The 14,888-nt window shown below is 41.6% G+C and overlaps 1 protein-coding gene across 8 annotated transcripts in view; it reads left to right on the top strand.

Annotated features, from left to right (window-relative positions):
- The first annotated feature begins 10,470 nt into the window (after positions 1-10,470).
- The window catches only part of NLRP3 (NLR family pyrin domain containing 3), a 57,616-nt gene continuing 53,198 nt past the window's right edge, over positions 10,471-14,888 (top strand). For 2 of the 8 annotated variants that reach the window (XM_081233796.1, XM_081233789.1), the window contains exons 1-2: positions 12,411-12,679; positions 12,846-13,166. In XM_081233796.1, the coding sequence (XP_081089922.1) occupies positions 12,884-13,166 (283 nt within the window). In that variant the 5' untranslated portion in view covers positions 12,411-12,679; positions 12,846-12,883. The other 6 variants (XM_081233793.1, XM_081233791.1, XM_081233794.1 and 3 more) reach the window with 6 other exon arrangements.

Below are 14,888 nucleotides of genomic sequence, written 5' to 3'. Positions count from 1 at the left end.
CTGTTAATCCCAAACTCTTAATTTATCCCTCTCCCCACTTTCCCCTTTGGTAACCATAATTTTGTTTTCTATGCCTATGAGTCCGTTTCTGTTATGTAAATAACTTTATATTATTTTTTAGATTCCACATATAAATGATATCATATATTTGTCTTTTCTGTCTGGCTTACTTCACTTAGTATGATAATCTCTAGGTCCATCCATGTTGCTACAAATGGCATTATTTCATTTTATTTTATGGCTAATTTTCCATTGTATATATGTACCACATCTTTATCCACTCATCTGTTCATGGACACTTAGGTTGCTTCCATGCCTTGACTGTTATAAGTAGTACTGCTGTGAACATTGAGGTGCATGTATATTTTCAATTTAGAGTTTTCATTTTTTCTAAATATATGCCCAGGGGTAGGATTGCTGCTTCATATGCTAACTCTATTTTTATTTGTTTATTTATTTATTTGGCTGTGTTAGGTTTTCGTTGCTGCGTGTGGACTTTCTCTAGCTGTGGCGAGCAGGGGCTACTCTTCATTGTGGTGCTCAGGCTTCTCATTGTGGTGGCTTCTCTTGTTGCAGAGCATGGGCTATAGGTGTGTGGGCTTCAGTAGTTGCAGCGTGCAGCCTCAGTAGTTGCGGCACGTGGGCCCTAGAGTGCAGGCTCAGTAGCTGTAGCTCATGGGCTTAGTTGCTCTGCGGTATGTGGGATCTTCCTGCACCAGGGCTCGAACCCATGTCCCCTGCATTGGCAGGTGGATTCTTAACCAATGCACCACCAGGGAAGTCCTAGTTTTTTTTAAATTAATTTTTATTGGAGTATAGTTGCTTTACAATGTTGTGTTAGTTTCTACTGTACAGCAAAATGATTCAGCTATACATACACATATATTCCCTCTTTTTTGGATTTCCTTCCCATTTAGGTCACCACAGTGCATTAAGTAGAGCTGCCTGTGCTATACAATATGTTCTCATTACTTGTCTATTTTATACATAGTATCAATAATGTATATGTGTCAATCCCAATTTCCCAATTCCTCCCCCCACCCTTTCCCCCTTGGTATCCATACATTTGTTCTTTATGTCTGTGTCTCTATTTCTGTTTCACAAATAAGATCATCTATACCATTTTTCTAGATTCCATGTATATGCATTAATATACGATATTTGGTTTTCTCTTTCTGACTTGCTTCACTCTGTATGACACTCTCTAGGTCCATCCATGTCTCTACAAATGACCTAATTTCGTTCCTTTTAATGGCTGAGTAATATTCCATTGTATATATGTACCACATCTTTATCCATTCATCTGTTGATGGACATTTAGGTTGCTTCCATGTCCTGGCTATTATAAATAGTACTGCTATGAACATTGGGGTGCATATATATTTTCGATTTAGAGTTTTCATTGTTTCCAAATATATGCCCAGGAGTAGGATTACTGGTTCATATGGTAACTCTATATTTAGTTTTTTAAGGAACATCCATACTGTTCTCCAAAGTGGCTGCATCAATTTAAATTTCCACCAACAGTGTAGGAGGGTTCCCTTTTCTCCACACCCATTCTAGCATTTATTATTTCTAGATTTTTGATGATGGCCATTCTGACTGGCATGAGGTGATACCTCATTGTAGTTTTGATTTCCATTTCTCTAATAATTAGCCATGTTGAACATTTTTTTCATGTGCTTGTTGGCCATCTATTGTCTTTTTTGGAGAAAAGTCTATTTAGGCCTTCTGACCATTTTTTGATTGTTTTTTTTTTGTTGTTGTTATTGAGTTGTGTGAGTTGTTTGTATATTTTGGAATTTAATCCCTTGTCAGTTGCATCATTTGCAAATGTTTTCTCCCATTCTGTAGGTTGTCTTTTCATTTTGTTTATGGTTTCCTTTGCTGTGCAAAAGTTTATAATTTTGATTAGGTCCCATGTGTTTATTTTTGCTTTTATTTCTTTTTCCTTGGGAGATTGACCTAAGATAATATTGCTATGATGTATGTCAGAGAATGTTTTGCCTATGTTCTTTTCTAGGAGTTTTATGGTGTCATGTCTTATATTTAAGTCTTTAAGCCATTTTGAGTTTATTTTTGTGCATGGTGTGAGGGTGTGTTCTAACTTCATTGATTTACACGCAGCTGTCCAACTTTCCCGGCACAGTTTGCTGAAGAAACTGTCTGTTTCCCATTTTATATTCTTGCCTCCTTTGTCGAAGATTAATTGACCACAGGTGTGTGGGTTTATTTCTGGACTCTCTATTCTGGGAGGACTAGGGCTTCTTAATTGTATTAGTTTTCCATGGGTGCCATAACAGATTGCCACAAACTTATTGGTTTGAAACAATAAAAAAATGATTAACTTTTACTTCTGCAGGTCTGAAGTCAAATATGGGTCTCGGGGTGTTAAAATTATGGTGTCGGCAAGGCTGCATTCCATTCTGGAGGCTCTAGGGGAGACCCTGTTTCTTTGCCTTTTCCAGCTTCTAGAGGTATCTTTTCCTTGAGTCCTCACATCAAATCACTCTGAACTCTTCTACCTCCCTCTTCCACTTATAAGGACCCTTGTGATTATATCAGTCACACCTGGATGATCCAGGATACTCTCCCCAGTTTTGTCACCTCATTAGCAAACTTGATTCATGTGCTCCCTTAATTCCCTTTTGTCATATAAGTTTATATATTCGTGGTTTGTGGGAACTAGCATGTAGACATGCTGGGGGGGGGGTGCACTATTGTGCCTGCCCCACTAACTTCCACCTGCTTTGGAATGCTACTAACTTCCACCATGCTACTGTATTTAAGTGTTTTCCATTATCTTTTATTTGCCAGATGCCTTTTCTTCTTTTGTTTTTCCCACCTGCATTATCTTTACATAGTTTCCATGATAGTTCCTTTAAAAAATTTATCACTTTTCTTTGAAGTAATGGCGTTTTTCCTGTACAGCTCTTTTTGAAAAAGTAGTTGGAGGAAGAGGTAGCATATATCCCCAAGGCTTCTGTGGATATAATTCAGGGGGTCTGTTAACTTGGATGGGAAAATTTTTAATCTTGATTTTCTCTAATGAAGGCAGGCAACACAGCCCAGTAGTATACATAGATCCTATACATTTGTCACCAGTAGATATTAAAGATATTTTCTTTTTAAAAAAATAAATTTATTTATTTATTTACTTACTTACTGGCTGCATTGGGTCTTCGTTGCTGTGCACGGGCTTTCTCTAGTTGCAGCGAGCAGGAGCTACTTTTCGTTGTGGTGCGCAGGCTTCTCTTGTTGTGGAGTATGGGCTCTAGGAGCCTGGGCTTCAGTAGTTGTGGCATGTGGGCTCAGTAGTTGTGGCTCGTGGGCTTAGTTGCTCTGCGGCATGTGGGATCTTCGCGGACCAGGGCTTGAACCTGTGTCCCCTGCATTGGCAGGTGGATTTTTAACCACTGCGCTGCCAGGGTAGTCCCTAAAGATATTTTGATATCACTTTACAGATATACTGAAATACCAGTTACCCTCGTCATTTCTTCCAGATTATAACAGTTATTAGGCCCACTGCTAGATCTCATTAATTGAGGCATAAATATCACAAACTTAAAAAAATATTTTGGTACCTGTATTTCAATATGTATCCCTTTGTAATCTTCTGTGCTTTATTTTATGCATTTGAAAATATTATTCTGAGAGGGACCCATGCACGTCAGCAGGTTGCAGTGTGGGTCCAGCCTTCCTGCCTTTTGCCCTGTTCTTGCTGTTCCTCTCTGCTGGGTGTGGTCCCCTTCCGAAAAACAGGAAGTCTCCTTGACTCATGTCAAAACCCTGCATGTCACAGTTTTTGGGTGATTTAGCTTGGACTTCTCCTTAGCTATCCAGTGTCAGAAAGGATCAGGCTCCTAGTGGTTCACTCACAGTTTCTCCCCACACTGGTAACAGTTAACCACCCACTCTTGAAAACGTATGTCCCTGTTTCATCCCAACATCCTTCCACTACTGTGGTCCACAGGGTTCAAAGATGTTTGGTGATTTGCCCATATACCCAGACCTTGCAATTCAAAGGAGGGTGAGGCTGGGATTGCTGTTTCCCACTAGTGTGTGTTCCCTACTCTGGAAAACCTTGGATTCTCTTTATTTGCCTGCAGATGGTCTCTCTCATTGTGTCCCTTCTCACTCCAGTCCCAGGCCCTAAGAGCATAGGGGCCCTCTCATGATTGGTGACTTCATAGAAGTGGAAGTTCTTCTTTTGCTTCTCTTTGTTGTTCTGGGTTGATTTCAGAGAAGACACAAGAGTTAGAGGTTTCTCTTCTGCTATCTTTAATAGGAAATCTTTTTAGCTTCTTTCCATAACTTTTAAAAAGTTGCCGAAATTCATTATAATAGAGACAATACAGAATTGCATGTAGTGGAAATGTCTCCTTCTTACCACATAGTGACCTCTTTTAGGGATGATATCAGAAGCAAAAATGTGATGTGTGTCTATTTTCCAGTCTTTTCTATATATTTATATAAACATTTAAAGTATCCAACCATCCACAATTTATATAGATGTAGCTGGTAAAGTGAAATATAATTGCTTACTTTTAACTGAGTGCTAGGAGTAGCACTTGTACTACAGTTTTTCTTTACTCTCTTCTGGGTTAAATGAGAGAGAGGGAAAATCAGGGGTGGAAATGTATAAAACAACTGATTTTCTTCTTTTTTACTGTAGAAAATATATATAACATGCAATTTACCATTTTAATAATTTCTAAGTGTACCATACAGCAGTGTAATGTACATTCACATTGCTGTGCACCATCCATCTCCAGAACTCTTCTTCTATTTGTTTGTTTTTGGTCATGCTGTGTGGCTTGCAGGATCTTAGTTCCCTGACCAGGGATCAAACCCATGCCCCCTGCAGTGGAAGCACAGAGTCCTAACCACTGGACCGCCAGGGAATCCCAAGAACTCTTCATCTGGCAAAACTGAAACTTTGTACCCATCAAACAATGAGTCCCCATTTCCCCCTCCCCTGGGTCCCTGCCAACCACCATTCTTTCTGTTTCTGTGAATGTGACTATTCTGAGAATCTTACATAAGTGGAACAGTATTTGTTCTTTTGTGACTGGCTTATTTCACTTAGCATAATGTCATCATGGTCATGTTGTAGTATACTGAGGAATTGCTGATAAGGAGGGTGGACTCTAATTTATAGGCAAATTATCAACTGTGCAGAAGGTAGCATCCCTTAACCCCTGCCAGTTGTTTAAGGGTCAACTGTACTTCTGAGTAGTAGTTTATCTATTTTCCTCTCAAAACGTTTATCTGTTTTCCTTCTGGTTTTGAGTTTGCAGTAAAAGCTCCTAGATTTGCTTCAACTTGGAATGTGTCTTCCAGAAACACAATAGGGAGCACTGATGGGTGGGGGGGATCATTTAAAAGTAGATGAGACAGTAAGCCATAGTTGGAACCCCATGACAAGGGTCTCTGACCCTAATGCTGTTTATAAAAAGTAATTCTAGAGAAAAGCTTATGAACACAGAAAAAGGGAAAGCTAAATGGGAACAAAGATACTGATTCCAAATATGATTCATGGGATGTTTGTGTGGAGGACTTGTCTCTTAAAAAGCAGGACTTGACAACTTTTTTCACAATTGTCAGCCAAATCTTCTTTAATCCATTACTCAGAAGGTATAGAGGTCCAAGAATAGGGGGTCTTTGAAACACTTGGGCTCATAAGCCCATGGAAACCCATCTCAACTGGGGATGGTGACTGCCAGGACAAGGGTGTGTTCCCAGCATTCTGAGCCCCAGGGAAATACACCTTGTGGGAAAGAGGGAAGAGCACAGTTGCAACATAAAGTGATTATGCCAGGCTTCTCCCTACAAAAGATCCCGAAGACTCAGTAATGCTAAATTGTAACTTTATTTTCAAAAATTGAATTTGTCTTTGTGAAAATTCAAATTGTGCATCACTGCCCCTTCCTGCCACATAATGTTTCCTGCCATGTGATTTGCCCAACAGTCACTTTCAGTTTAAAATGCAGTCTCTTTCTAAGAAAGCTCAGCTGCCTTGGGACTCTCTACCTCCTGTCTCTTCTCTTCTCCCTAGTAGGGGAAGGGTGTCTGGCTGCTGGACTGATCTCTGTCCTTTCTGGGCCCCTCTGAAATCTCCCCTGGGTACCAGCATCCTTCCCAGCTGCTTCTGGCACCACATCCTCATCCTAGTCTTAGGTGCCTTGGAATTTCTGGTTGTCCTAGAATGCATGCTCCCTCCTTGGGTCTGGGCCAGGTAGGGTTTTGTGAATATGTCATGGCCTGCCCACCTGGCATCTCAGGCACCATTTCCTTGTTTTAGAAGATAGACTTCTCTGGGAGGTGTGTACTCTCTCTGGGCTACATCTGGGACAGTGAGGCATGTTTTCCTCTATTCTCAGATCCCCTGCATCCACTAGTAGTTTCTGTAACTCCTCATCCTGGAGCTTGGGCTGCAGGTATGCTGTTGGGCTTTTGGTCCTTACCCAGGGACTGTGTTAGTCAGGGTTCTCCAGAGAAACAGATGTATGTGTGTGTGTGTGTGTGTGTGTGTGTGTGTGTGTATAATATACTGAATGTTTGTGTCCCTTCAAAATCCACATGTTGAGACCTAATCCCCAGTGTGATTATTATTTAGAGGTGGGGCCCTTGGGAGGTGATTATGTCTGAGGGGGGAACCCTTATGAATGCAATTAGTGCTCTTCTTATAAAAGATCCCAGAGAGGTCCCTCACTCCTCCTGCAAAGTGAGGACAGAGTAAAAAGATGACCTTCGATGAATCAGGAAGCAGCCCTCATCACTCATTGAATCTGCTGGCACCTTGATCTTGAACTTCCCAGCCTTCATAACTATGAGAAATAAATATTTGTTGTTGAAGTCACCCATTTTTTTAGTATGGTATTTTTGTTATAGTAGCCTGAACACACTCAGACAATATATATGTACATATATATATATTGTGTGTATATATATATATGTATATATATATCACATTTATATATATGTAACTATGTCTATATTTATATCAACATCTATATCTATCTATCTATCTATCTATCTTGAGGGATTTTAAGTATTTGGCTCATGTGATTGTGCAGGCTGGCAAGTCTGAAATCTGCAGGGCAGGCTGGAGACTCAGGGGAGAAGTTGATGTTGCATTGTTGAGTCTGAAGGCAAACTGCAGGCAGAATTCCTTCTTTCTTGGGGGATCTCAGTCTTTTCTCTTAATACCTTCAACTGATTATGTGAGGCCTAACCACATTATGGTGGGTAACCTGTTTTACTCAAAATCTACTGATTTAAAAGTTAATCTCATCTAAAAAATACCTTCACAACAGCATCCAGACTGGTGTTTGGACAAATGTCTGGGTACCATGGCCTGGCCAAATTGACACATTAAATTAACCATTGCAGGGACTCTCCAGTCTCCTGTTGAAATGTTCATGTTCTTTGAAATTGTTCTCGTATCACCTTACAATCTTCCCTGTGCTATAGTTTATGAGATAAAATTTATTTTATGAATTCATGAATGCTCATGCTATTTGGAGCTCAACGAAGATTTTCTCTCTCAAAAAGCCTACATTCTTTCATAAAAGCCTTCCATTCAAGACCATTGTTCTACCTTGAAATTCAGAGCTGGCTGATAACTCCTTATTTTGTGGCCATGCTGCCACAGGGAAAAACTATGATGAGCAAATGGTGAGGAAATGGTAGCGGCTGACAGCTAGGGTCTTTTGTAGAACTATTTAACAATCCTCAGGACACTGATGCCCACCCGTTAGCCCAGGCACAAGTCGATAGCCATGCTACACCTGTACTGGTGAGTATTAGCTCAGTGTTGACCTCAGGGAAATCAAAACTCACAGAGAAGAATAGTCAATCATACCTCACCTCAACAATGGCATCTATGTATAAGTTGCCTTTGGATTTAAGGAACAGAGAAACCATATTAATTGGCTTAAACACCCGAGCATTTCACTCTTGGGCTGGTTGCTTCAGTGGACATGTTTCTTCCATCTCTGGCTCTGCCATCCTTAGAGTCTTTTATGTTCCCTTATAGTCATTAAATGGCCACAGCAGTTCCAGGCATCATAACCTGATGTGACCACATCTATTGGCAGTAAAGGACCAAACCTTATGGAAAGTCTTTCTTCAGAGCACAGACTGTTTTATATGAAGTCCTGGTCTTATAACCAGAACTTACTCACCAGCCCACTCCTTAAACAATCATTATTAGGAGAGCAGGATCCAATTATTGGGTTATATAAACCCCCCTTAATTTGGAGAAAAGAATTAACTTTTCCCGAGTCCTGTAAGGAAAAAGTGAAATCTTGCACAAAATTGGGGTCCTTTTAGCAAGGAAGAAGGCAGAATAACAAGCAAAGCATGGTGATTTTTTCCCCTGATTAGTTATTATACATGATTAGAGTATATTTTCAAAATTCTGGAATGACATTTGAACATAGAGTATATTTTCAAAATTCTGGAATGACATTTGAACACTGCTTTCTACCTTACATTTCCCTCTCAGGTATTGTTTGATTGATCTGCTGTCTCTCTCTCTGGCCTCAGCATCTGGATTCCTCACTGCTCCTGCATGCACCCTGGCCCTTAACAACATGCAGAGCTTTAGACTCAGGTCTTGCTATCCTGCCCTTACTTCAGTGGGAGTAGGTGCCTCTCTTTCATCTCTTGGAGCATTTTGCACATAATTCTGTAAAAATGGTAGTAACAGGAGCTACCCATGGATGCCAGCTTCTTTGATTCAGGCTGTGTTCCAAAGGCCTCACATCTACCCATTTGCTCTGTCCTTATGACAACCATCTCCTACTGGTGCTATTGTCACCCCTATTTCACAGATGAGGAAACTGAGGCATGAAGTAGCATACCAGTGCCCCTCTGTTAGACTTGGATGCTTTTCCTTCTTGCTCCAAGTTTCCTGCACTCTCCTGGGGGTGGTGAGTGCTTCTCACTCACCATGCTCTATGGAACTCATGCCACTGTTGGACTGTGGTCCTGCAGCCATATTGAGAGCTAGAAAAGCAGGTCTGGGTGTCTCTCTCTCCTCCAGCTCCTCTTAGGTAAGACAAGGTGCTTTTCAGCTTTGTGTTCATACCTGACACACACTAGGTACTCCATAAGTGTTAGTTGAACAAGTAAGTCAGTGAGTCAGAGAGCAGAGTTTGTGCCCATCCAAAGGAATTTAAATCAGGATCTTGAAGAGATATCTGCTCCCATGTTCATTGCGGCATTCACAATAGCCAAGATGTGGAAACAACCTTGTCCATAATAGAAGAATGGATAAAATGTCCATAAATAGAAGAATGGATAAGACAAACAAAGCGTCCATCAATAGATGAATGAATAAAGATGTGGTATATATATACAATGGAATGTTATTCAGGCATGACAAAGAAAGAAATCCTACCATTTGCAACAACATGGATGGATCTTGATGACATTAATAAATAAATGAGACAGGAAAGATAAATACTGAATGAAATCACTCATGTGGAATTTAAAATAGTCATTGAAACAGAGTAGAATGACAGTTGCCAGGGGCTAGGGAGAGGAAGAAAAGGGAAAATATTAGTCAGAGGGTGGGCAGTTTCTATTATGCAAGATGAAAAAGTCCTAGAGATCTGCTGTAGAACATAGAGCCTGTAGCTAATAATACTGCATTGTGGACTTCCCTGATGGCACAGTAGTTAAGAATCCACCTGCCAATGCAGGGGACATGGGTTCGAGCCCTGGTCCAGGAAGATCCCACATGCCGTGGAGCAACAAAGCCCATGTACCACAACAACTGAGCCTGTGCTCTAGAGCCCACGAGCCACAACTACTGAAGCCCGCGTGCCTAGAGCCCGTACTCTGCAACAAGAGAAGCCACTGCAATGAGAAACCCGTGCACCACAACGAAGGGTAGCCCACGCCTTGCTGCAACTAGAGAAAGCCTGCGCTCAGCAATGAAGACCCAACACAGCCAAAGATAAATAAATAACTAAATAAATGTATATAAAAAATACTGTATTCTGTACTTTATATTTGGTAAAAGGGTAGATCTTATATTGTGTTCTCACAACACACAAAAAATCATAATCATAATAGGGTGGGGAGAAACTTTGGGAGGTGATAAATATGTTTATAGCCTTGATGGTGGTGATGGTTTCACAGGTATATACTTACCCTTAATAAAGTGGTCAAAAATATAACAGTCAATTGTTATTGTACTGTCTGCAGACTGCCTCCACGTGACAGCTTGAAAGTGCATGGGATTTGCAGTCTGATGGCCAGGTTATGCTCTCAATTCTCTATATTCCAGCTCCGGTAGTATTCTCCAACGTACTTCCCTCTCTGTCAACAAAACACTCACGTGGCTGCTGTCAGAGTTACAGGGAACATCCACTGAGTAGCAGTTGAATTTCCTCCCATTCTCTACCCCAGTGGCCACGGAGGAGAGGCTGACATCTCTGGCTACAACCAGTCTCAGCTTTGAGAACTTCAGTTTGGAAAATCCAGTGATGTGAGTAATCGTTAGTCTCTGCCTTTGTCTGTGATGCAAGCCTGTTCACTCCATAGTGAGACCACATCCTTCCTGCTGGGCTGTGACTGCTATAAAATTCATCTAGTTTCCTCTCCGGCTGTTCCTGAGGCTGGCATCTGGGTGAGTCCAGCTCTGTGGAGCGGGATGGCTGAAATGGTCTTGGGAAGAATGGGGAGATTGTGTCAAGGGCCAGAACTTGACTAGAGGTTTCTTTTGCCAGCCTTCAGGTCTGTCCTTCAACAGTGCTTCTGGAATGTTCTTTTATGTTTATCAGTATTTGGGTGCTATGTGTGCGAGTGCGAGTGTGTGTGTGTGTGGGGGACGGGGGGTGAGGACAGGAGCAGCAACCACTGCTTACACCCATGACTCCAGCAGATTTGCCAAGCATTCCCCCAGGGAGAGGATAGATGGGATGCATAAAAGCAAATGAGTATTTTAGAAACCAAGGGACAGAGAAGGTAAAGGTCAGAGTGAGGTGCACTAGGGTTAGGGATAGGGGAGCACAGAGGAAAGGCAGAGTCCTGATGTGGATGGAAAGATCAATGGAATGGGACCTGGGAGGGTCTGCAGAGCTGGTGGATCTGTCTGGAGTGCCCCCTCCCTTCCTGCCACCTGCCAGATGCATAGGGAATGTATTTGGCATGGGGTGTATGAGGCCAGGAGTGGAGAGGCAAGAATGAAGATAGAAGGAGAGATGAACATGTTTGAGATGTCTTGAACATTAAACTGTGTTCTTTATAAATTCCATTTTGGAGAGTTCCAAAGCTTCATAGGGCCCCTCCCTTCCTTTAACATCACTTATGTCTTTGGGCTAATGTTGTGCTTTTCCAAATTCAGTAATATGAAGGGATAAATTCCAAACAAAACCAATGTGTTCATCCATCTAAAATCTAGGAGATGTGTATGATCAAAAGATATAGCAGCTTATTTCTAGTCTTTGTGGAGCTCAAACTCTAGTTAGGAAACTGAATTGTTGAACACTATAATGAAAGACTCTGTGTGATAAAACCTGGGAAAATGTCTTTGTCTTTTAACCATTTATTTTTTTTTTTATTTTTTTTTTTTTTTTGCTGTACGTGGGCCTCTCACTGCTGTGGCCTCTCCCGTTGCGGAGCACAGGCTCCGGACACACAGGCTCCACGGCCATGGCTCGCGGGCCCAGCCGCTGCGCGGCATGTGGGATCTTCCGGGATAGGGGCACGAACCCGTGTCCCCTGCATCGGCAGGCGGACTCTCAACCACTGCGCCACCAGGGAAGCCCTAACCATTTATTTTTATCATCTTCGATAATTTTTCCTCCTATCTGACTGAGATACCTACTTAAGTGGTGGAAGAAACGGTCTCACACTTTTTAAGCTGAGAAAAATGCAACGTTAGGGGCATGACTCAGAAATCAATGACCCTGGTCTAAATCCTGGCTTTGTCCCTCCTGGCTGTGAAACCCTGGGCAAGTCACTTAGCCTAAGACTCAGTCTCTACTTCCATACCATGGGACTAGGAATATAATCTTTGGGCTTTGTGCATCAGTGCAGCACCTAGCCCATGAGATGCTCTCAATAAATGTGAGTTCTAATAATTATTATAATTGTGATTTTTGTAAAGAGACATTAAAGAAATATATGTGTTTATTATTCTCCCTTATCACCCCAAGTTCCATCCCATTTCAGTTTTTATCAATCAGTGGACTGATAAAAGGGCTATTGCAGACCATCCTCTCCTCTACATGCTTTTATGTTCTCTCTCCTTTTCTCTCTCTAGACATATGCTGCTCTGTTATCGCCATAATTACTCATTCCTGGCATCCCTCTTTTGTCCCTTACTCATCTTTCCTTGGTTCAAAACAGAAACAAGAAACCAGAGTCTTTCAGTTGGAAGGAATGTAGAAAACATATTTTCCACTCTGTCATTTTATAGACGAGGAAACTGAAGTTGAAGAATAGTGAAGAATTTGTCCAAGGTCACACATAGCCAGTGATCAGTGGGACCAAAGTTCTCTTGGTGATACATCAAGGTGGCATCAGGAAGTGGTTTAAGATACACATTGCAATGTTAATGTGACTGTGTTTGTGGGTTTAATTGTTTCTCTCCACAGGGGCACTTTTTTTCCATGGCTCAGGACACACTCCTGGGTCAAGTCAATAGGAAAACTCTCTGGTAAGTATTTGACTCACTTTTCAAAACTAAAGATGGCAACTCGTTAGTCTGGTGATTTTTTTTTTCCTTTCAATCTTCTGGGTTTTTGACAGTTTAGTTCTCTCTGAGGGTAGACTTCTTAAAAGACTTATTATCCATATGCTGTTTTCACCACCCGGTTCCCCAGTGTGGACCTATGCCCAAGGACTCTGACCAGGGCTGCAGATGAGCATGGCAAGTGTCCGCTGCAAGCTGGCTCGTTACCTGGAGGATCTGGAAGATGTAGACTTTAAGAAATTCAAGATGCACTTAGAAGACTATCCTAGTCAGAAGGGCTGCACGTCACTTCCTCGGGGTCAGACAGAGAAAGCAGATCACGTGGATCTAGCCACTCTGATGATTGATTTCAATGGAGAGGAGAAAGCATGGGCCATGGCCAAGTGGATTTTTGCTGCAATCAACAGGAGAGACCTTTACGAGAAAGCTAAGAGGGATGAGCCAGAATGGGGTGAGTGGAAGGAAGACAGTATATTTTTTTAAATTGTGATAAGATACATATAATATAAAACTTACTGTCAACCATTTTAAAGTGTATGATTCATTGGTGTTAAGCACATTCACACTTTTGTGCAATCAATCTCCAGAAATCTTTTCATCTTTTTTTTTTTTTTTTTTTTTTTTTGCGGTACGCGGGCCTCTCACTGTTGTGGCCTCTCCCGTTGCGGAGCACAGGCTCCCGACGCGCAGGCTCAGCGGCCATGGCTCACCGGCCCAGCCACTCCGTGGCATGTGGGATCTTCCCGGACCGGGGCACGAACCCGCGTCCCCTGCATCGGCAGGCGGACTCTCAACCACTGCGCCACCAGGGAAGCCCCATCATCTTGCAAAACTCTGTATCCATTAAACAACTATTCCTCATTCTACCCTTCCCTCAGCCCCTGGCAACCTCTTTCTGTCTCTATGAATTTGACTATTCCAGTACCTTTTATAAGTGGAATCATACAGTATTTGTCTCTTTGTGTCTGGCTTATTTCACTCAGCATAAACATCCTCAAGCTTCACCCATGTTGTCACATATGGCAGGATTTCATTCCTTTTTAAGGTGGAATAATATTTTGTGGTATGTATATACCACAGTTTGTTCATCCATTCATCCATCAATGGACTTTCTGGTTGCTTCTAGCTTTTGATTATTGTGAATAATGCTGCTATGAACATGGCTGTACAAACCTCTTTGAGACCTTGATTTCAATTCTTTTGGGTATATGCCCAGAAGTGGAATTACTGGATTACATGGTAATTCTAGTTTAATTTTTTGAGGAATGTTTTCCGTAATGGCTGCATCATTTCACACTCCCACTAGCAGTGTACAATTGTTCTAATTTCTCCACATCCTTACCAACACTTATTTTATATATATACTTATATATTTTTGATAGTAGCAGTCCTAATGGGTGTGAGATGGTATCTCATTGTGGTTTTGACTTGCGTTTCCCTATTGACGAGTGACATGAGCACCTTCTCATGTGCTTGTTAGTCATTTGTTTATCTTTGGAGAAATGCCTGTTCAAGTCCCTTTCCCATGTTTTAATTGGGTTGTTTGTCTTTTTTGTTGTTGACTTGTAGGAGTTCTTTATATATCCTGGATATTAACCTCTCATCAGATATATGATTTGCAAATGTTTTCTCCCATTCTATGGGATGCCTTTTCACTCTGTTGATGGTATCCTTTGACAAATCAAAGTTAGTATGTTTGTTTGTTTTGTTTGTCTGTTTAAATTTATTTTATTTATTTATTTTTTGGCTGTGTTGGGTCTTTGTTGCAGTGCGTGGGCTTCTCACAGCGGTGGCTTCTCTTGTTGCAGAGCACAGGGTCTAGGTGCATTGGCTTCAGTAGTTGTAGCACTTGGGCTCAGTAGTTGTGGCTCGTGGGCTCTAGAGTGGAGGCTCAGTACTTGTAGTGCACGGGCTTAGTTGCTCTGCAGCATGTGGGATCTTCCTGGACCAGGGCTCGAACCCGCGACCCCAGCATTAGCAGGCGGATTCTTAACCACTGTGCCACCAGGGAAGCCCAGTATGTTTGTTTTTTAATCACTTGTTTTATTATCTTGGTTTCATCTTCTTTTTTCTTCTCATGATAGTGCTATGAGAAGATGGAGGAAAGCAGTTTACTTTTTTCTAGCTCATTTAAAAACCTAACTCAGGGCTCACATACCACTAGGAATCTTCT

Source organism: Mesoplodon bidens, assembly GCF_964165515.1.
Source record: "Mesoplodon bidens genome assembly, chromosome: 4".
NCBI classification, from domain to species: domain Eukaryota; kingdom Metazoa; phylum Chordata; class Mammalia; order Artiodactyla; family Ziphiidae; genus Mesoplodon; species Mesoplodon bidens.
This window is presented reverse-complemented; position numbering and strand designations above follow the sequence as displayed.